At 31.2% G+C, this 23702-nt stretch overlaps 1 protein-coding gene across 2 annotated transcripts; it reads left to right on the top strand.

Annotated features, from left to right (window-relative positions):
• The first annotated feature begins 1044 nt into the window (after positions 1-1044).
• On the top strand, positions 1045-23193 carry LOC110628124 (protein arginine N-methyltransferase 1.5). 2 transcript variants are annotated; one of them, XM_021774629.2, is made up of 24 exons: positions 1045-1330; positions 2761-2984; positions 3769-3886; positions 6976-7085; positions 8064-8153; positions 8302-8367; positions 10489-10568; positions 10677-10752; positions 10861-10947; positions 11170-11254; positions 12646-12737; positions 12858-12893; positions 12999-13067; positions 14352-14414; positions 14563-14616; positions 14694-14768; positions 15156-15248; positions 15341-15444; positions 15790-15838; positions 15922-16008; positions 16239-16344; positions 19922-20009; positions 22439-22532; positions 22730-23193. In XM_021774629.2, exons 2-24 carry the CDS (start codon positions 2844-2846, stop codon positions 22811-22813), a joined length of 1947 nt encoding a protein of 648 aa, XP_021630321.1. In that variant the 5' UTR covers positions 1045-1330; positions 2761-2843; the 3' UTR covers positions 22814-23193. The 2 variants fall into 2 exon arrangements, with proteins under 2 accessions (XP_021630321.1, XP_021630319.1); XM_021774627.2 differs by having other exon boundaries at positions 1045-1340.
• Positions 23194-23702: the final 509 nt, after the last annotated feature.

Raw genomic sequence — 23702 nt, 5'->3', positions numbered from 1 at the left:
ATATATTTCTAACAAGTTAGGCATGATAAATATCTATGATCCAACTTGAGGGAGGTGTTAGAGTGTGAACATAATCTGTACATAATTATAAGAGATTACGTAATCATAAGCTAATTGATTGATAGATAATTATTAGGGGTTGCCTTAATAAGGTCTTGTAATCTATATATATACACCCACTTATTTCAATGGAAAAACATACTGAAATTACTCAATTATTTTTTATCTTGTTACAGGGGAAAATGTAGTTCATATAGAAAATAACAATAGGATAACATGTTGGGAAACAAGTTCTATTGTCCAGGTACCACTGCCATATACAGAAAATGAATGACACATTTTTTATTTTAAAAGAAAGTAATTTCCAATTTATTTATGCTTTTATAATAATAATAAATAAAAATCCAAGACAAACAATATTAAATATTAGTGTGTATTTATCATAAAATATTTTTCTTATAGCAATTATATAATGCACTATTAAGACTACGGTTGATGTCAACTACTAAAATTCTTGTAAATTCAGATAAAATAATAAAGGAAAAATAAATATATATGAAGAATGTAGTCTACTTAGAAAGTCTTTATGACTACAAAGGTAAAAGAAAATTTATATTTAAATATATTTAAAATATCCAATAATTATATTAAAATAATGATAGTTAATATAATAATTTAGATAATATAGTGAACGGAAGCCAATTGCACTATTACAACAATTGACAGTGAAGAATGCATAAACTATAAAAATTGAATGTTACCTTATGTTATTTACATGGATATTTATATTTTATAAGGTATATTTTTTTATTTTTTATTTTTTATAATGCAAACAATTATTAAAAATATATAATATAAAAAAATTATGAATAAATATAATGAGTATAAGCAACTTACAAAAACACATCAGCAAAAATTAGTATTTTTAATACTATAAACTATATTGTTTGTCTTTAAAAATCTATGACATAAATGACAGAGAAAAAAAGAAGAAGAAATTTTAAATAATATAAGCTATGAAGATGTTAATTAAAATATAAAAATAAAACTAGATAACTAGAACCCTTAAACCCCTTCCTCGCTAAACCCTCAACACAGCGGCCCGCCTACCGCTCCCAGCGATCGTCCCTCTGCTCTTCACGCTATCAACGTCGTTGCTGCGTCCTCTGGTCCTGGTTGCTTCTGCTCTCTCCTCCGCCGTTCCCCCTGGTCCTTGTCCCTGCGTCCGCTGGTCCATTCCTTCTGCCTTCCGGTGCTGCTTCTCGCCGCTGGTCCTCGTCCTCAATCAAGCCGCTGCTGCTCCTCGTCACTACGTCCTCGGTCACTGCAGGTTTGAACGGGTATTGAGATTGTGGTTTCAGATGTGTGCTTCCTAATATTTATGAGATTTATTGATGTGGGTTTCTGAAATTTGTGGAGACGTTAAGATTTACGTGAATGTGCTTGGGGTTGTATTTGTGAATTTATTTTTAAATTTGTTGAAATAAAGACTATTATGAATGAATTGAGGGTTGTTTTCATGAGATTATTGAAATGGTTTTATGAATTTTATTGAAATGTTAATGTGAGATTCCTGAAAATTTGTAGAAATGCTAAGATTCATGTACATGCGCTGAGGATTGTAATTGTGAGATTTATTGAAAATTTGTTAAAATAAGACAATTGTGAATGAGTTGAGAGTTTTTGTAATTTTTTTTTGGATTATGTGTTAATCAGGGTCGTGTAGTAAATGGATAATGGCAAACTGGTTTGCGACTTATATGGGTAGTGAAACCTAATTTCTAAACAGATTTGGAATGGCTTTGGGTAGTGTACTTGTAAACTGGTTTGGGTTCTGTTTGGATTCTTATAACTTCGCAGGTACCCTATCCAGTACCATCCCTATGGTAACCTGAACTTTTTCTCTTCAGCCTAAAACTCCAAACCTAAAACCCCTACGAACTCACTGCTGTTTCTTCTCCACTGCCTATCAACATTTGAAGCTTTCTTCCTTGCTTTCTTCCTCACAGTAGCTGAAGCCATTTGAAGCCGCCATTCTCCCTCACAGTAGCTCAAGCAATCTTTCACCTCCCCATTACTGATTTGCTGCTGCCATTCACCTTTCTTTTCTCAAATGTTCGAGGCATTGATTATCATCTTGTGATTTCAGATGAAATAGTAGAAAGCTAATTCATTAGGGATTGATTTATAAATTAGTCGGTGTTATAATTTGTATTAAGGGACTGATTTCAATTTTAATGTCTTCATGATTAGTAACGAGAAGCTTGGTTATAATTTTTCAAATGTATAGATAGAAAAGAAAAAAGTGCTAATATTTATGGAGTTTTGAACATGAAGCTTAAAAGTTATAGAAAGTTAGTTTCTTGAGATTTTTTTTTTATAAATTTCATTAAATATATCTACTCTTTGTTTCTTCAGCTCTAAATTCTTAGTCTTTGAATTCTTATTTGTGCATGTTTAGTTTTAGTTATGAAGACCTTGTTGAACTTTTGAATTTTACTTGTAGTTTTGAAAATCTTCTTTAACATTTGAATGAGAATGTAACCATATCTAGAATTGATGTGGTGTTTAATTTTATTTCATGAGATTGTTATTTGTTGTATGGTACTTTGATTTTTAACCATATTCAAAATTAATTTTTTAAAGATGGTTTCAGGTTCTGGTTTTGGTACCCTAGCTGTTGCCATCTGCAGTCACTTAATCAATGTGTTTCTGACATTTTTTTTAAAAAATTTTTTATTTCTTTTTTCCTTCCAACAGTAGCAACTCGCATAAAGGTTACTTCAAGTGACCTAGAAAACAGCAGAGCACCAAGAAGAAGAGAAGAAGTAAAAGTGAGGAAAATGCCTCTGGGGGATAAGGTGGGATGGGAAAAGAGCGAATCTCGGTACTGTGGAGTGGAAACAGAGTTCAATGAGGACATTCCTCAGCTTCTCTCGTATAATATCTCCTCGGGTGGTTTTGACTTTGTCGTTGCTCCTCTGGTTTGTTTTCTTTTGAAGATATATATATGTGTGTGTGTGTGTGTGTGTGTGCATGTATGTAGCTATTATGATCTAATGGTTGCCAGTTAGCCACCTTGGTTGCATGTTGATATTTATTCAAGGTATCATCTGCATTTGTTTATTTTCAGTTATTCCCTTGTTCATTTGAAGCTCTGTCGAACGAACTTATTCTATCTTCTTCAATATGATATCAATTTTCTATTAGTAAATGTTCTCACACTTGTATTTCCTTATCTCAAACTTGCATTTCTTTATAGCATTTCTTTTAGGTTCCTGTGGATATGGCCTTCATGTTCTTTACTTGTTTGCTATAGAATTTGTTTGTGACACTTGTTATATTTTAAATCCGGTGGCTAGTTTCCACAAGTTAGCTTATATTTACTTTTGATTAAAAACTAGTGGGCTCACCTACAACAATGTTTTGGTTGTGGGCTGGTGGCCTTTTTCCATATGTCATGATTGCTTTTGCTGGTGGCTGCCACTGCAAACAACATTTTATACTGTGTAATTGTGTGATAGCTGTTGTTGAATTCATTCTATGGTCATAACTTTTTTTGTGTCATAATGTCATAAACAATGAACAACTAATATAAAGGAAACTGTTTTCTCTGGCTGTACCTAGGTGTTTTCATCCGTTAACTTTTGTATAAATTTTCAACCATATTATCAAGCATACAGCATGCAGCAGTATCAAGACTGCCTTAGAAAAAAGCACAAAATTCCTATTTGTTGAAGCTGATTCCTATATAACTTCATGATACAGATGGATCCGACTTATAGACCAAGCTTGGTGGGAAAAGATACTGGCAGATCATTTGTTCTACCTTTTGCTGGGTCAGACTTAGTTTTGAGTCCCTCTCAATGGAGCAGTCATGTTGTGGGTATGAACTATTGTTGATCACATCTGTAACTGAAGCATGCTGCATCATGATCAAAATAGCAGCTTTTTTTGCTAGCTTAGATGTTTTACACTTCTCTCTAGTTTCCTTTTTATATTTGGAATGGATGGTAATTCTATTGATTTTAGATTGGAAAGTTCGCTCACATTTGCTTCAAATTAATTCTGAACTCACATGGCATCACAAATTAACATTGTACTTTATGAAGATAAATTTGAATGGATTGAGGAAATATAGTGGTTTGAAGTTGCAGTCTCCTTGTTGATAGATATACTGCATTATTTAGTTTAAAGTTTAATCTATGCCTAGACTTTTGAACTTTGATATATCTATTTTTCTATGTAGATATTTGAGAAGAAATTAACAAATTGCTGAGAGAGATCATAGGATAGGAAGAGAAACGATGGTATCGAGAGAAGAAGAGGGATTTCTTGATAATTCTGGAGTGGAATTACGAAACGAAACTACAGTATGCAGTTATTTAGCAGCTGTCTGATTGTAACTAACTCTTCAATAGCCCTTAACAACATCTACTTAGAGGCATTCAGTTTCAGTTTTGGTTTCAGTTTCTATATGGTTCTAGCTAAGAACTCGAATAAGAACCAACATTCATTTGTTTTAATTTTTAGGAACCAGACTTTGAACCAAACTTTGGCTCTGGTTTCAGTTTATTTTTAAGCAATTTCAACACAGTTTTGGCTCGATTTTTGTTCTTGTTTCAATATTATTGTGACTTGAATGTTGTTTTCAATTTCAGTTCAGATCTTGGTTTTTACGTACAAAATTGCAATATTCTTATGTTCATTTTAAAATGGTAAACAATTTTAAATTTCTAATATCAAACAATGATAAAATTAAAAATATTAACATAATAATAATAATAATAATAATAATAATAATAATAATAATAATAATAATAATAATAATATTTTATTATCAAAATATGTTATATATAATTCTTAATAAGAATATTGTATTATCTTAATAAGAATATTATATTATTTTCTATGTATTTCTTAATTAATGATTTTTATTTAAAAGATGAATATGTAACTAACATCTAAAATTATATTTTATGACTAACTTGTGATTCAATCACACAATTGGAGATTAGAAGATAATTTAATGCATATATAATTGAAATCTTAAAAGTAGAAAAATATATATTATATTATACACTAACAATTAATGATAAATTAGGTTATATATCTATCTATCTATATATATAAATATAATTCTATCAAAATTATAAAAATATCTAAAAGTATATTTATAAAATTAGTTCTTCAGTTTGTTTCTGATTTGGAATGGTTCTAATCATGTTCCAATTTCAGTCCTTGATGAAGAATTGAACTGAACCAGTAAAATTAGTTTGGTAGGTTCTTATAGCAACTCTTTTTTTTCCAATTCCGATACTGTACGGTACAATCCTCCGATTAGCTTCTGAACCCCAGGAAATGTACATAGCCCTACTTGTCATAGCAGTTTAATTTCCACCAACCACACTAACTGATTGAGCTACTATTATTCTTTATAACTGAAACCACCATAACCCTATCTACTTCTTATTCTTTTTATACCTTCTTCTATAGCATGATATTTCAGTTAGATTTTTCCTTTTGGCTCTAATATGGTCTCCCAAAGCTTAACTAATTATTCAGGTTGGGGAAAGACTTGGTGGTTTTGGAGAGGTTGGGGAAAGGTTTGGGTTTCTTGCCTTCTATTAATTGTTCTTGCAATTTTACTATCTTCACAGTCTGAGACAGGGAGTCAGGCTTCAACATTCTCACCATCAATCTGATCTCATCTTTCAATCCACCAATAAAATTAGACAAAGAATAGCCTTCCCTCAACTCTGGCATTATTCTCTCCATTCTTACCTTAAATCCTCAAACATGCTTTGATAATCTTGTATTGTTCCTTCTTGCCTTGACTTATTAAGTTTCTCTGCTACGTCCTCCAATCCTGGATCCCCAAATCTATTGCATATTACCTTCTCAAATTCATCCCAGGTACGAGTTCTTCCTTTGTTCTAGTTATGGAACTAAGCATCACCTTTTTTTATTAAAAGAGGTTGGTTATGTTCACTCTTTGTTTACTAGGCAAAACTTTGAAGTATTTGATGCATTTCCTCAGCCACCTCCTCATATCATCCCCACTATTAAATGTAGCTAGTTCAATTTTAGGCAAGAGAGGAAATTTCGGCAAGAATGGAGACATACCTTCCGTAGTAAGAAGCAGATTAGATTAGAGTTGAGATTTAGGTAGGAGACCTCTGTCATCCCCTTGATTTATTGAAGGATTCACATGATTTCCAGGGCCAATCCCTTCTTCAGAGGAACTGCCGGCTTCTTTGTTCTTTTTCTTGGCCAATTTCTCAGCCCTCATACTCACCATATACGATCGCAATTCTTTCAGAATTACATTGTTGTCTTGGGCACACTTTGAATTCTTCCGTACTTCCTCCTTGAGATCTTTTGATTCTCCACTGTTCCTTTGGGTCATTTCTTGTAGCTCCCGTAGCTGTTCCTCTATTTCTTCAATTCTCACCATTTCTTGACTGATTATGGCGGATCTTGTCATCGCAACTTCAAGGGAAATTGAGATTCTGCTGTCGGATTCACAGCTCTGATACGAATGTTAGAGTTGGTCTCTAAATGTATTAGGATTTGGGAAGAAAGAGATTTAGATAAAGAGAATAAGAGATGAGAGTAAGAAGGGAAGGAAGATTATATATATATATTTATACATTCTTCTACTGTTACAGTCAAGTAGTTACAAGTGGTTACAACTAACTATTATTCCTGCCTTCTTTAACTACTTCTAGTTAAGTAGTTACAAGAGAGAGAGAGAGAGAGGTATTTATACATTCTTCTATTGTTACAGTTAAGTAGTTACAAGTGGTTACAACCAACTATTATTCCCGCCTTCTTTAACTACTTAACTTCCCTGAGATCTTTCCAGAGTTTTTTCCCTGTTAACTATTAGGTTAATCTGTTTACTTATGGGCTACTTTGCATGCATGGATCGGTAATATTTTTTCCTCATTATATTCTGGATATCGTTTTCAGGAAAAATTAGTTCATGGATTGACTTGGACTCGGAAGATGAAACTCTTCGGAAGGATTCTGAAACAACTCTGAACCAAGAAATAGCATGGGCTAATCATCTTTCCTTACAGGTATTGTCATAGAGTTAGGAAAAATTTCAGAATGTAACTTCAACTAATGGAATTTAAAATTGTAATTGTAATGAAATAATTGGCAAGCTGCATTTATACAGCAATTTTCAATTACAAATTCTCTCCTCTCACTCAGTTAACACTAAATTTAAACGCGATGGAACAAAAAGCCAACAAGATAATCGGAGAAATCTCCCAGACTTTTTAAGCTAGACCACCTTCAGCTGCCAAATTGATAAAGAATAATCCCTGATTTCTTTGTCTATGAAAGCCCTTATTTGTTATGGAGATGGCTCATCCATTCTGGTATCAGTCCCATGTGGCTTTTCTTCTGTAATTTGAACAGCTCAACCTCCTGGTTAACCAATTCCAGCTGTCCTTTCCACCTACTTTTGCTCTTGATCCCAGGCCTCTCTTTCTCTTTCTATGTCTTCTGTAATGTACCTTAACCATTTGGGATCTGATCAACCACATCTGGACCAGAACTGTTGTTTGAGCTGCTAACAATGTGAAACCTGAAATCTCTCATTTGGAGAGATCAGCAAGCTTGCTAGAAGTGAAAGTGGTAATTTTTTCAGTAAGGTTAATGATTTCATGTACAGCAGAATTTAGTTTGCAGGAAATTATTGGATGAGACATGAAAAATGATATGCTCCTTTATTCATTATTGATGAAGATGAAAAAAAGAATCCAATGTTCTCCTGGTCTATAAAAGTATGTTCATACACACAACCAGATGCTTGATGTACTGTGGTAATACACCATTGTGAACCTCAATGCCTATTTTTATCCGTCTTACGAAAAACCAATAGTGTGTTTTCAACGGTACTCTGAAAACATTCATCTTCATTGTGCATCATTGGCATGACCGATATTTATGATTGCATCGTTTGATATTTTATGATGCTTTTAGATATGGTTTTTGTGAGTAACCCTTTGAAGACTGTATGGTGTTAAATTTATGAGTGTTTGCTGTAGGCATGCCTGCTTCCTTGTCCTAAGGGTGCATCCTGTGCTAATTACGCTAGGTGTGTGAATCAGATTTTACAAGGCTTGAACAGTATGCAGGTTCCTTTCTATTCTCTCTCTCTACCTCATTTCTTTTTCTTTCTTTTTTCCCTCTTTTTCTTTTCTTCTTTTTTTTGCGGCGGGCCGTGTTTAAATATTCTATCTTCTGCATTATGGTCTCTATTCTTATATTGTTTCCTCGTTAAAGTTGTGGCTTAGGATACCACTTATGAAGACTGAACAGGATTCAATGGATGAAAACTCAAGTAATTTGGTGAGAATTTCCGATTTCATTTAAATATTTCAGTAGTAGGATTTATATCTATTATGTTGGAATTAATGAGATTTTTTTTTCTTAATTAATGGGATACATCGCATTTAAGAATCTCATGATTATGAGAAAATCGTGATATTGATTTGCAAAATCTTAGAAGTGATCTATAATTTATTGACAACATTCCTATATATCCATGTATCTTCCATTATAAATTCAGAGTTCTATGTAATATGAAAATAACACTAGTTAATAGATATGTGGTCTTTTGCGTTTCTCCTTTTCTCTGCCTTCTATCTTTCTAAAACATAACATATTATACGCCTCATCATGGTTTTAAATCGTGGTTGCAGGTAATGGAAACGGTAACAATCATAACTTAATGGTAACGGTCTGTCGCTATACAAATTTTTTTGAAAAATTTGTAAAATTCATGAAATTAACAAATATTAAAGGTGCAATCAAAACTAAGTTATACAACTTAATAATAAGTATAAATATATCAAATAAACACAAAATTTATAATTTTTAAATATAATGCATAATAATTAATCTCAATTACCATCAGAATGAGCATTTAGCAGGTTTTTAAGTAGATCCACTTTGATCTTCTAATAAAAGTTATCTAACATTTTAACTTCTAATCATTTTTATTTATAATTCACTATAAAGTAAAAACTAAAGGGATTAAAAAAAAAATCTAAAAATTATTGAAAAATAATAAACACTTAAATTCTGAGTTTTTAATCAAAATTATCTAACATTATAACTTCTAATTATTTTTATTTTTGCATTAACTACAACAATGATTCAAAAAATATCTAACATTTGTTGAAAAAAAAAAAAGGCCTGTTGGCTCAAAAAGGCCCCAACTTTACGAATTTTTACATTTATAGCTTAATTTTTTAATTTTGGATAAAAAAATCCCAACTTTTAAATTTGTTGCAATTGTACCAACTTTTTTAAATTAGTTTGACCCTATTTAAATTAGCTTACATGGCACACCATGTGTCATTATTTTTTCCATATAAATAACTTAATTAACTTTAATTAAACTTTGTTAAGACTTTAAACCCCTAATTATCTAAAATTCTCAATTAAGATTCTTATTTAAGTGTGTAAGAATTAAGTATTTCAATTATATAATTTAGAAATTTCATATAATTAAGAGTTTAGAATCTTAATTAAGGTTTAATTTCAGTTAATCAAGTTGCTTATGTAATAAAAACAGTGACATATAACATATCGACTAAGTTAATTTAAATCTAATTAAAATTAATTTAAAAAGTTACTACAATTATAATAAATTTAAAAGTTGAGGCATTTTGATACAAAATTAAAAGTTGAGGCTATAAACGTAAAAACTCATAAAGTTGGGGTCTTTTTGGGCCAATAGGCCAAAAAATAATAAAAGCCAACTTTTTTGCACAATAGCTTTTGAAACCACTCTAAAATATGGAGTTCTTGATCCTTGAAGAAGTGAACACAGGAATCTGCAATCCTTATTAGCCAAACTTACAGAAATTTAGGAGAAAGTTGAGAAGAGAGCTTGAGAATTGAGAGAAATCTCTTTTTTTTTTTTTTTAAAAGTTTTGGCAATTTGGCTTGGGAAAATTAAGTGATAAGGCTGAAAAGAGGGTTTTTGAGCCTTCAATTATTCAAACATCACATGAAGAAGGTTGTCCGTAGCAAGAAGACAACATTCTCTGTATATTCCTGCAGAGAAAAGAAAGTAACAGCCGTTACTCTAACAAAATTTTATTGCCGTTAAATAATACCTTAATGGCAACGGCCTTCTCCAAAGTCCAAAACCTGTAAATAACCCGTTATTTAAAACCATGCACCTCATAGTAGAAGTGAATGTTTTTTTTGAATGAAACAATGTGTTGGGTTCCATTCCTACCTCATGTTTGTAGAATGGGCATGATAGCCATGTATGACATGTCTTACAATATCTATCTGTCTGGCTTATGTAGTTGCTGTACAATGGTTAGGTTTGTTGTAATCTTTGAAGCATGCTAACCTGTGGGGATTAGTATTCATGAAAACTATGAAATACATTCCCCCCCCCCCCCCCCACCCCAACCACCTCTCTCTTTTAATTGGCTCTTTGCTGTGCAGATTGATTCTTGGGAACTATGGAATTCATTTCGCCTTCTTTGTGAACATCACAGTCAGTTAGCCATTGCACTTGATGTTTTGTAAGCAGCATGCTAATCAATAATGTTTTGTTTTTCTTTTAAATTTTATTTTTTCATCATATTGTCTCTGCTATAGAGAACTTTTTGTAACATCTGCTCCTTTTTCAGGAGTTCCTTACCATCAGTGAACTCACTAGGCCGTTGGTTTGGAGAATCTGTTAGGGCAGCTATAATACATACTGATGTGAGTACATAATCCTGCATTTCATTGGTGTATTATATATGCAATAAAGGAATTCCATTTTGTTTTTGTGATTTCCTGGTTTGAGATGAATGCATTTTATTTTACCAGTCTTTCCTAACAAATGCACGGGGTTATCCTTGCCTCTCTAAGCGTCACCAAAAGCTTGTTACTGGTTTCTTTGACCATTCCGTACAGGTATGTGAATTTTCATCTTTCTTGTTAACTACTATTCATGTGATTTAAACTTAACATGTGTTTCCCTTCACTTGTTGCATGGGAGCAACTTTTACTGGAGAAACTTCCTGAGGCATTCTCTCCAATACATTTTAATATTATGTTTGATTTCCTATTGCAGTGCAATTGTTAATTGCTGTCATGCAAATTAGCTAATCTAGGTACTTCAAAATGTCTTTCCAGGTTGTCATTTGTGGAAAACTTGTACACAGCAGCCCAAAGGCAAGCTCAAATGTAGTTGCGAATAATTTTGATAATAACGTTGAAAGTAAGTCTGGTTTAACTTTTGCTGTCTCGATAAAGGCTTTATACGTCACTTCAATTGTGATTCAGATTTTTCATTGCGTGTCTGTGTATACCACTGTTGTTAAGGCCTCAATAAGGCATCAGGTGAGGCGACTCCCCTTAGGCGAGCGCCTCAGGGGAGGAAGGCGAGGGGCAATGGGCAGGCGAGGCATTGCCCCTTGCCAATAACGGGTAATTACTTTTTTTTTTCCTGAAGTTCTAAGTTTTAAATGGTTTTAAGTTAGAAAAACAAGACCTTTTATTTTAACATTACCCAGCAGCAGCCAACGTCTCTCTCCTTCCACAAAGCCTCTCTAACACCAGGTATCTCTCTCTTGGTCTCCCTCTCCTCTCTGCTTCTCTTCTCTTCTCTTCTCTCCTTCTCTTTCTCTTCTTCTATTCGGCAGGCTGCATGCCTGCATCATGCTGTAAATTTTTTTTATTGTCTCTCCTCTCTCCCTTTCTCTCCTCTTTTCTTTCTTCCTCTTCAGCCGGCTGCAGCAACCTGCAATTTTTTTTTTCCTCTCCTCTCTTCCTCCTCTCTTTCTCTTCTTCTCTTCTCTCCCTCTCTACATTGCTGTAACTACTAGCATTTCTTTCCCTAACAGCAGTGAGCAGCCTTTCCCTCTCCTTCAACCCTCTCCTTCAACTTCAAGTAACATAAGTTAAGTTATTAGTGATTTTATTGTTTAATTACTGGTTTTAAATTTCTGCATTTGTTGTAAATTTGATTTCTGCAACTGCAATTAAACAATAGAATTATTAATTTCTTCAATTAAAAATATGCAACTGCAATTATTAGTGATTTTATTGTTTAATTACTGGTTTTAAATTTCTGCATTTGTTGTAGATTTAATGGTTAATTTGATGTTATTAATTTTATTTAATTATTGATAATTTTATATTTGGTTTAGTTACTTGGTTTAATTATGAAGATTGAATTACTTTTTTAATTAGATTTAATTAAAAGTTAAAACATTACATTTCTGCGATGTGAAATTATTGGTTACTATTTTGATGATTAAATTCTGTAATTATTGTAATTTTGTTTTAATTTGTTTACAATTTTCTCTTATGTTGTATATATATATGTATTTTATTTGAATATATTTTTCCTTTGAATGTGGGTTCATTGATGTGTTTGTATTTATATATATATATATATATATATATATATATATATATACAATATATAAAATTTTTTTGGCTTTTGTCACCTTTTTCAAAAAGGCATTGCTTTGCCTCATGCCTAAGGTGATAAGGGACCCTGTGATCTTAGTGTTGCCTCCAGCCTTAACAACACTGGTATATACTGCCCTCACATTACCTGTAGTTCTCATATTAATTGGTTGTAGTACCTTCATGTATTTGAAGGTGTGCAGGGGCATCCCTTGAGGCTATACTTGGACTATGTTGGTTTCCTCTTCCAGAAAATGGATCCCCTTCCCGAGCAAGAACGTTTTGAGGTTGTTTCTCTCTCTCTCTCTCAAATGTGGGCACCAGGCATAAACATGGTTTCTCTTTTTTAAACCTTTGTTTTTCTTTTACTCTTACTTCTTTTGAATCCTTTAAGTCTTTTATGGCAGCTTGGATACAGGGACTTTCTTCAGTCTCCATTACAAGTAAGTTATTCTGTAACTTGCACTAATCTGATATTATCCCTACTAAGATCAACTTCTCACACTTTAATTGATTTAACTATTTGCTTGGGTTTGTTCTCCATTCAGCCACTCATGGACAATCTAGAGGCACAAACATATGAGACATTTGAGAAAGACTCTGTAAAATACATCCAGGTAAGACTATCTCTAAATGTTAACTAGAATGGATATTGGGATGCTAAATAATGCTTGTGCTCAAGCCTTTTTTTTTCATATTTCTAATCATATATGTATGGATGTTACAGCTAGTGTGCTTGGTAAATAAGTGGTGATTGAGCTCAGTGAAAGCTCTGATGCATCCTTATATCAAGTTATAAATAAACGAATTTAAAGTTAAATTTGTCACTCAAAATGCAAAATATAGGTGAGGTTGGTTCAATTGCATTCATGAATGTATTTTCTTTTAGATGGTTATACCTGTTCAAATTTTTTTCTTTTAACTTCTCATTTTTCTAATTAAAAGTTCAATAAAGTTAATTAACAAGAAGTGTCATCTGCTAGATCCTGATTTTTTTGGCAGGGACACGGTTAAATTGTTATCTCTTGTTGAAGTAAACTGTAAGATTTTTTATGGTATGTCTTGTGCCTAGAATGGCTTGTTAGGGTGAAATAAGTTAGCAATGATAGATAGGTAGTTGATCAAGAAAATTTGGATAAGGGGAAAAAGTTGTGTGGTTCCCCGTCAAAAGAGAAAATAATATGGAAGTCTCTAGCCTTTTTTTCAATAATATCTTTCCCCTGATTTTTGTGCTCTAAAAGATATGTATTTACTGTGTCAATATCATTTAATTCTTCTTCCAAGTAAATTTGTAATTTTTATTTTATTTTTTTAATGAGAAAACCTTAACCTTGGTGCTAGAGTATCGATCAGCAATTGGGCTGAGCCAAAGTCGAGGAAAAATTGAAGATGAAACCAAGTTTGAGCTTGGCTTTGTTTGGTTACTTTGCACCTCTATATACTTGCTACAGGATATATGAAAATTCATACTAAGCAAATTCTCAGTTATACTTGTTTATATGTACTGTCCTGAACTAATTGGTTTTATGCAAACAATACCATTTGTGATATTTACAGGCAAATTGGTTTTGAATCAAGGAAAATGTTTAAGATGATATTCATTCAAAAAATGATTTATTATATTCATTCAAAAAATGATCAAGTGTTGTAAATTTACATTTTTCAATCTGAATTTCTGCCTTTATCCTGTGCCTTTTCCTTTTTTCTTCTTTTTTTTCTACTCTTCTTTTTGTTTTTTCCCTTTCTTTTTTTCTCTTTAGGAAGGGATGAGAAAGTGAGGTTACAGTTGAATGTTAGTGCCTTTTTTTAATGGTTACAATTGACTCCTATCTACAAAGGCCAGTTGCTATGTTATTAAAGTTTTGTGTTCTGAATAGTTATTATGTGTTCTTATTTTCTAGTACCAAAGGGCAATCAGTAAAGCTTTGCTGGATAGGGTCCCTGATGAATCAAGCATCACCACTGTAAGCTACCAATCCATTTATTTCTTATTTTCCAGTCTGCTTGTGTATAGATTGTGTGTTTTTATTCTCCAACCTATCTAGTGTTCCATAAACATGATGTTCTGAAAATGTTAAGTTCATGGGGGCTTTTGTAATTAATTGTGTCAAGGTACTGATGGTTGTTGGAGCAGGACGTGGACCCCTTGTCAGGGCATCATTGCAGGTTCTCTAATATCTTCTGCATTTTCATTTTGGGGTTTTTCTTTTCCATGTTTTGCTCCTAATTCTAATCATCTATAGGCAGCTGAAGAAACTGGACGCAAGCTAAAAGTATATGCAGTTGAGAAAAATCCAAATGCAGTGGTTACCCTTCATGTGAGTTTGCCTTCCAGATTGAGAGTAACAAATGCTGCTCTTGGTTGTATGCATTGATGTAAAACCATTCTCATAGTCATGTTTGGAAATGTGGTATATGATCAATCTGAGAGTCATTCAGTTCCCTGTAATTGATTCAATACCTTTTTCAGGTAGTGAACCATTTCTTGTATGAATAATGGATCAGTCACATGTTACTGTTAGTCTAGTCCATACCTGACCATATATATTGACAGATGTTGCTGTTGGTCTAGTCCATATCTGACCATATATATTGACAGATGTCATATAAAATTGTAACCATGCTCTTCATATTAGTTTTCTTTTCATTGTTATATATATTGACAGATGCCATATGACTTTCATGGATGATATTTGTTTTAACAGAGTTTGGTTAAGCTGGAAGGATGGGAAGATATTGTTACCATAATTTCTTGTGACATGCGTCACTGGGATGCTCCTGAGAAAGCTGATATCTTGGTATCTGAACACATTTCATGATCAATTACTTAGGTGTCTTCTTTGAATCCCAGCAATTATATGCTTTATTTGTTTTTTATTTTGATCTTTAGGTTAGTGAATTGCTTGGATCATTTGGTGACAATGAGCTATCACCTGAGTGTCTTGATGGTGCCCAAAGGTTTTTAAAGCAAGATGGAATCTCAATACCATCATCGTATGTATATTCTTCTTTATTGTAATTTATATTTATTCTTCCTTGCGATTATAGATAATTATGAACTGTTCTTGAAATGAGCTAGCATATATAGAGAGATTTCTTCCTATCATTTGATAAATGTATTTAGGAGATTCATGTGCCACCAGATGCTTCTATAGCAATAAAATAACTGAACGTTAATCAAATCATCCGCAAAAACAAGAAATTCTTCCATTTTTTGGCTATTTATAATCTATTGTTGGATAGTAATCATCAGAGCAGCAAATTTTACCATATTCATGGGAATTAAAGTTTTAGCTTAAATAAAGTGTAGTATTTCTTTAACTAATATTTCTTTTGTAGGTATACAAGTTTCATCCAACCAGTGACAGCTTCAAAACTCTATAATGATGTGTGTACCCATGCCTTGTTCTTGTGCCCTTTCTCTTCCTTTTTCAAGCAAATCATTTAAAATGGATTGTGGCTGTGCTACAGGTTAAGTCGCACAAAGATCTTGTGCACTTTGAGACTGCATATGTTGTCAAACTACATAACATAGCTAGGCTTGCTCCTTCTCAACCTGTAAGTCCTCTAGCATGGTAACCCTAACCTATGGGCCATAATTAGGCGTATGGCTTGTTGAATATTGCACTAACCTTATGCATAACATGCCAGGCCAGAGAGATGAGCATTTCTTGATTTTTAAGCCTTCTGTTGATGGATTCTCAGCTCGTTGTTATCACTTAGCCATCTGACTATATCTGTGCCTTTTGTTTATCTTAGAAAACTCCGATTTCTTGGTTCCTATGTAGGTCTTTACATTTACTCATCCAAATTACACATCTAAGAGAAGCAATCAGCGTTACAAAAAGCTGCAGTTTGAGATAGCAAATGATGCTGGGTCAGCCTTGGTGCATGGTACATTTTAATGATATTCCTATTTTTGGTCTTGAATTTTTCTGTTAGATCAGACTAATATTCACCTACAGTCCCTCAATTTTATAAGTATTTTCAATTTGATATGTCAACTTCAATTTCTTTCTTAAAACTTCTCCAACTTTGAGTATTACTAAACTCACTATTATCTACTAATATAAATAGAAGATTACTTCTCTTCTCTTATATCTCACATAATTTCATATTTTCTAATTAAAATTTGATGATTTTTAGATATTTACACTAATTACATCACATGTAAATTCCTTTTTATTATTTTTAATTATTAAATATAAGATTTTAACTGTATAAATAGGAGTAAAAATTTTTTACTCTTATTCATCTATGTTTGAAAACTAGCTTTTTTTTTTCCAAACGTGTATTTCATGTTATTTATACTTCTTGTGCATATTAATCATTTATTTTTTATAAATATTTTTTTAATTAATTTTTATATAATATAATGATATCATAATATATTATTTTGAATAGCCAATTAAATTTAGTCTTCTATTACCATAATACCAAATTATTGTGACTATAATTTATATCTAGTTAAAATTTGTTAAAAATATTACCATGAAAAACATAAGGATATATATCATTTTAGTCAATTTTGTCATTATAAATGCAATGTTACAAATAAGGTAATAGCATACGATATTTTTTTATTCTATTCACTATTATTTGTGATTTAATAGAACTATTATCAACATATATATTTAAGTAAATTATGATAGACTAATTATAGTGTAGATATTATGTTTTTAAAAAAGTAATTTATTGATTAAGCTTATCCTAATACAATAAAAAATTTTAAAATTATTACTTTTATATTTTATTTTACTTAAAATTATTAATTTTCAATATTGAATTATGTTTAGTCATTTGTAATTTGAAAGATATAATTAATTTTTTAGCATATATAATTTTTTATTGATAATTATTTTATCTATCATTTTATTTTAATATAATAAAAGAAAAAGAAAATTTTAACAGTTTTTTAAAAAATTTTTATGTTGTATTTTAATAGTATTAAAATTTTATTTATTATAAGTAAAAAATTAATATATTAAAATTGTTTGAGAATAATAAAATTTGAAATGTTTACATTGGTTAAATATATCTTTCAATTTAATTTTTTTAGTTCATCTTATTTTATTTTATTATTATTAGTATAAACAGAAATTTTAAAAAATATAATTTTTTTGCTATGTATTTAATGTACAATATAATATAATATACCTTGAAGGTAATTATTCTTTTTAAAATACAAATAAATATGCATAAAATTGAAAAGTAAATTAAAATATTAAATTAAGTTATAATTATAAAACTTCTATTCGTGTAGTCACATAGCAAAGTTTAAATTAATGTATTAATCTAGTCATAAAAATATAAAATTATTAAAAATTTGATGCCTTTAAATTCCCTAGTTATGTATATTTTTTATATATTATTAAAATTAAAATACTATTGTATAATAATATTTTTATTTTTAGACGAACTAATATCTATTAGTAATAAAGAGGGTGACGTTGAATCTTATTAGTAGCAATGAATCTAAATATCCATGACTAAAAATACTCTAATTCTTTTAGTCTTTTAAATGTGATTTTTTTAAATTTTAGTTAACTATTTTGTATAAAATTTTTTTTAGATTATAATAAAAATTAATATAGAATTTAAATATTAGAATAATTGTTCAACCAATTTTAGTTTAAAGAGAAAACCAACATAATTAACCATTCAATTGACAGATTTTTAAATAAAAATAAATTAAAATAAAAAATTTTTGTAATTATCAAATCTATGTGAGAACATTTTGGGAATCTCAATAGTCCCCCTCTCTTCGCATTTTTATATGTATTATTGATTAAGTATTTAAAATAAATAAAATTATTATTCAATATTAGCTAAATTATAATAATCCATAAATTTTTAAATATTACTATGAATATTATTAATTTTAATTTTAATCGTGTTTTATCAAATTTTTATTATTTTGATATTACTTATTATTATAATTTACTAATATTAAAAATAATTTAAATATTTTATCTAATTAAAAATATTACTACTGGTATTTAAAATAAAATAAACAAATATGCAATAAAAAAAATAATATTAAGGGGGTACTAGATTTTTTTTTCCTTTCCTTTTTCTTTGATTTGTATGCTTTTAGCAAGGATTGACAATTAGCTCGGTCAAATAAGGTTCTCTAGGTTGAAACTTATTGTATAGGATTGCCAGTATAGTTGGATAATGACTAGAATGAGGCTAAATGGCCAAATCCCTCCTTTCAATCATGTTTAGGTTTGCGGGAGTGAGAAGTTAGGAACTTTAGGTAATTGTTTAGTTTTCAAATAAAATATAATAACAATAATTTCTTTAAATTATAAAAAAATATTTTTAATAAATAATATTCAAAATTTAAAAAATCTAGGGTGTTGTATATGTAAATGTATTATTTTTATGAAATAAAGAGAGAAAAAGAATAAAATTGAGAGCAATATTAGAGGAGAGAGAAATAATTCTTTCTATTTCTATTAACCTAGAAACCTGCAATAACATGCAAGAATGCATTTACTAATACTTGAATTAAAGTCTAGGAGTTTTAGGAAAGGAATTGAAATTGAGTGGCTAAACTGAGAACACAATCAAAGTTGAGGGACTATAGGTGGTGAAGATTAGCTGGTTAGGTTAGATTGCAATTAGATCTGATTTCTGCTCCTCCTATAATAATCTAGAAACTTCCAAGTAAAAATCATTCATAGTGGCGCAAGAGGAATGCTTTCTCAAATCCGTGCTAGGAAAGGCATGCTAGTATTGTTTTTATCCAATTCTTTGCATTTTCTCTTTATTTTATCAAAATTAATGGAACAATGTAACCATGCTTTTATGCCAACAAAAGAATTTTGCATCCGCAAATGCACTTATGGTGAACCTTGGTGAAATATGTAGTTGACATTGTTATTGGGATGTGTAGGAAGAAAATATGCAAATTTCTGAGACTCGAGATTATACATTTATTACTCATATTAGCATTAGATTATGAAACTATGAACTGCTGTAAGAAGATAACTTATGAAGATTCGACTTGGTGCATGGTGGGAAATGATTATACTTTTCTTTATTTTTAAAGGAAGGACAAAGGTTGTCGCTGTAATTTGTTGGTCACAATACAGCTAGGTGCTTGGTTTTGGATGTATTCTTCATGGATGAGATAACATTGCAATAATCCAGATAGGAATTGTCCAATGTGCACAATACGGCTCAAGAGAATTGGCCTTATGAATCTACTAAGCACTGAAGCAAAAAGTTTGAATCTTTGTTGAACCACTAGAATTCACCATTGGCATCTTGATTTCAGTCTTTAGTGAACTATTGAAGTTCATTTTGTTGCATTGAGAATGCTTTTCTAATGATTAGGTTTAGTATTTTTATATGGTGCAAAAAAGCTGCTTTCCATGGATGGTAATTGTTACTAATAATTATTTGTACCTTTGATAAACCAATGAGTGACTTATCTTTGTCTAATTGTCTTTTCATGGGGCAGGATTTGCTGGTTACTTTGACGCAACGCTCTATAAAGATGTACATCTTGGCATTGAACCATCAACGGCAACACCAAACATGTTTAGCTGGTATGGTTTTTTTTGACTTAAGAAATGATGGGATAGAATCAAATAATCAAAGAAATCTACAAGGATTGTAATTGGTTGACTTTTCATAGCATTCCCCATCAATCGAGGGCATAGACATTACTAATGCTCAATTCAGTACAAAAAGAATGAAGGATAGAAACTAACTCAGAATGATTCTTCATTAGATATAACCTATGTAACATGAGTGTAATTATCAATAAAAGTGACAATATCTAAATTTAGTCTTAGAAGTAATAGAACAAGCACCCAAAAAAATCAGAATGAACCAGCTCAAAAAGGGATGAAACCTATTTATCGTCTCTAGACGAGAAGGTAAACAATGATTTTTAACAAATTGACGAGAAGGTAAACAATGATTTTTAACAAATTGATATGACTCACATTCTAGTACACAAGATGACTGAAATTGAGGACATACCTTCTTAAAGTTAAACAAGGATGTCCCAATCTACAATGGACATGAAGGGGAGTTAAGATACTGGAGTAAGAGACCATAATGCATGTTTATCAAGGATTTAGAGACTACTAGGCTTCCCTTGCTAATAATCTACTTCATTGTAACATCCTCAAAACAAACAATAGTAAAAAAGGAGGGGAATCATAGTAATTTAAGGTGCGAGTAATTGAGTACGTTTAGTAACAGATAGCAAATTAAATGAGAATTTAGGTACACACAGCAGATGATAGAGGAAGAGATGAAGTTGGGTTCACAATTCCAAAACTAATGACACAATTGTTTTAACCATTAGCGGAAGTAACAGCACTAGAATTTTACAAGAGGTCGTATGAGAATGAGATAGAAAGAAGATAAAGGACTCTACCTATCATATGATTTGTTGCACTGGAATCAATGGCCTATTTGGATGAGGAAGACATAATGCAAGTAGTGTATCTATTTGACTCAGGTAAATGAAATGACAGGAGAACCGTTGGACTTTGGAGATGCCTAATGTTGAGAAAATTGTGCAAACTTGCCTGCGGATATTAAGTCAGTTTTCTCAGTTGAGGAGGATACTGGGGAATCCTGCATTCCATATTTGCCATTTGAGACTTATTTTTTTTTCCTTTTTAAGTTCCAGACGATTATGTCTTGTACGATCAGGTTCATGTCAGTAGGAACAAATGATTCTGGAGTCCTGATTAGAACTATCTTGCTGATCATTTTTGTTGCCAGTGACCCATCTATTTTCTTCCCCATTACCCTGTTACCGACTTGTGTTATGGCATACAAGAGCACTGGTAGGGTGTGAGAATTGAGTGTTCTCAATATTAGGAACATGTGTGAAGGTGCAGGGAGGAAGGCTCAGAACTTGATAGAATTTGAGATTTAGTAATCTCATACCCGGAAGGTAAACCCATCAAGAAAGCTCATACCAGTCGTCTGTTCTCCCTGAGCTTACTGCACATTTACATCATGACTAAATGGCACTAAGACATTAGTCTCTTCATATGTGCGTCCGTTGCAAAAATATAAAAATTCTAAATACTCCATTAATTTCTTAAAAAAGTTGTAGTGTTAACAAGACTAATCATCTCACTGTGGATCAAATTCTGAAGCTGTAAGAATAAATGGGCATTGTCCTTCAGCCAACTGCTTGGTGTCATCATTCAGTGGATCATTGGAGAGGTGATCATCCTTATCAATACTCCACAAGTAAATTTGAATTGTTTGACTACACTCCAGGTAATTTGAGCTGATAAGCTCGTGTTCAATTATTTTAGCCATCAGTGGGACTAGATCTAAAAGCACAGGCTTAGTGTTACCTTTATCTTCAGCCATATTATTTTCAAAATAAATACCCAAGTCCAACAAAATCTTAAATTAACCAGAAAAAGTTCTCACAACCTAAGAACACAAAACAAAATACTCCTCTAGAATGGAGACCTGAAAGATCTCAATGCCTTAATAAAAAAGCAACGAGAGAAGGACAGCAGTTAATTTCTGAAATTTTATAACTGACGTCCTTAAACCAGCTCTGGTACCATGTAGGAAACGGTCAAAATTTTCATATATATTTTCCAAGTTATTTGTATACACACATATATGCAATATACCCTATAATTATGCTCGACTAATTAGGAATGCCCTAAATAGGAATACAAACAATAAGAAAAATGGATTATAATTTGGTTGACTTTCCATAACAGATTTCAACTTTGTCAGTAACTTGCTAGTTATACATGTTAGAACTGGGTTGCTATTTTCAATGTCCTATGGCCCCTTATCCATCCATTTTTGATGTCTCGGCATGTTTCTTGTGTTGTTTCACTGTTTGAACGATGTTACTGAATTGTTTGGTAATCGACATATTTATACAGCAGGTGTAGATGTAGTAATGGCTATTTCCTGAATGTGACTACTACAGTCGTTCTCCATTTTTCATCTTTTTTTTTTTTTTTCCTTTTAGGTTTGCCATATTCTTCCCGTTAAGGACGCCAGTATGCATACAACCTGGTTCTCCTCTAGAAGTGCATTTTTGGCGCTGTTGTGGTGCATCAAAGGTAAGAGCATTAAATGCAGCAATAGAAAAAGTAAATTTTACTTTTGCAAAAAAAACGTTATAAAATAATGGAAACTACTGATTCGACCACACCGATGGCACGGTAGACTTAAACCACCTCTCTCATATTCATGTACAGGTGCACTCAAACAAATATGCTTAAAAATGACTATATTTAGTGATCGATTTATGATGCAGGTTTGGTACGAGTGGTCTGTGACATCTCCCAGTCCGACAGCTGTTCACAATAGCAATGGACGTTCATATTGGGTTGGACTTTAGGTTTAGGCGTAACTAAATTCTCCAAATACGTGTTTAATGATTAGTTCTACCAACCTCTCGGAACGTGATGAAACTAAGCCAAGATTTGCTTGATTCAGTCTTGTGCTCATGTACAAGTTACAGTTTGACTATATCATGTCATGTAATGTTTGAGCAAGTTTTATATCTTTTACTTTTACTCGAGCAAAACATCAGTTCAAGATAGCTAGAACAAAATGGTTGGAGTGTGAGCCACAGCAGCTTGCACGTCTTGCTAAGTCTCATATAGTGTCGACTGTCAATTTTAGTCATTTGTTTTCTTATATGTAAAGGTCAGAAAATGGATTCACTTGCTAATAGTGATGATAATGGACACTAAAGCTGCAAGCTCTTAGTTTTGATACGGTTTTTACCTTTAGTTTTTTATTTTTAGGAATTATATTTATTAGAATTAACTTTCAGTACAGTTTTGATAGGATTTAGCTAATTTTAATACAGTTTCAATTTAATTTAATTTTTATTTTTATTATTTTTTTTAATTTTAATTGCAATTAAATATTTAAATAATGATAGTATGAAATATTATATTATTTTATACACTAATTATATAATTTTGATTAAAAACTGCATGTACAATTAGTATATAAAGTTTTTATGTTACTAATATGTAATTTAGTTATATAATTAAAGCCTATAATATAATTAATACATTTGTGGTTGAATAATAAATACACGAAATAAATTATAATTAATTAATTAAATTTTTTAAATTATATCATTAGAAATTTTTAATAATTAATTAAAATATATGATTATTTTATAATATTATTAAAAGAAAAAGTTATATTTAAATTATATGAATAATTTAATTTATAAAAATTAATAGATAATATTAAATATAAAAATAATA

Source organism: Manihot esculenta, chromosome 12 (genome assembly GCF_001659605.2).
Source record: "Manihot esculenta cultivar AM560-2 chromosome 12, M.esculenta_v8, whole genome shotgun sequence".
In the NCBI taxonomy this organism is placed as follows: domain Eukaryota; kingdom Viridiplantae; phylum Streptophyta; class Magnoliopsida; order Malpighiales; family Euphorbiaceae; genus Manihot; species Manihot esculenta.
This window is presented reverse-complemented; position numbering and strand designations above follow the sequence as displayed.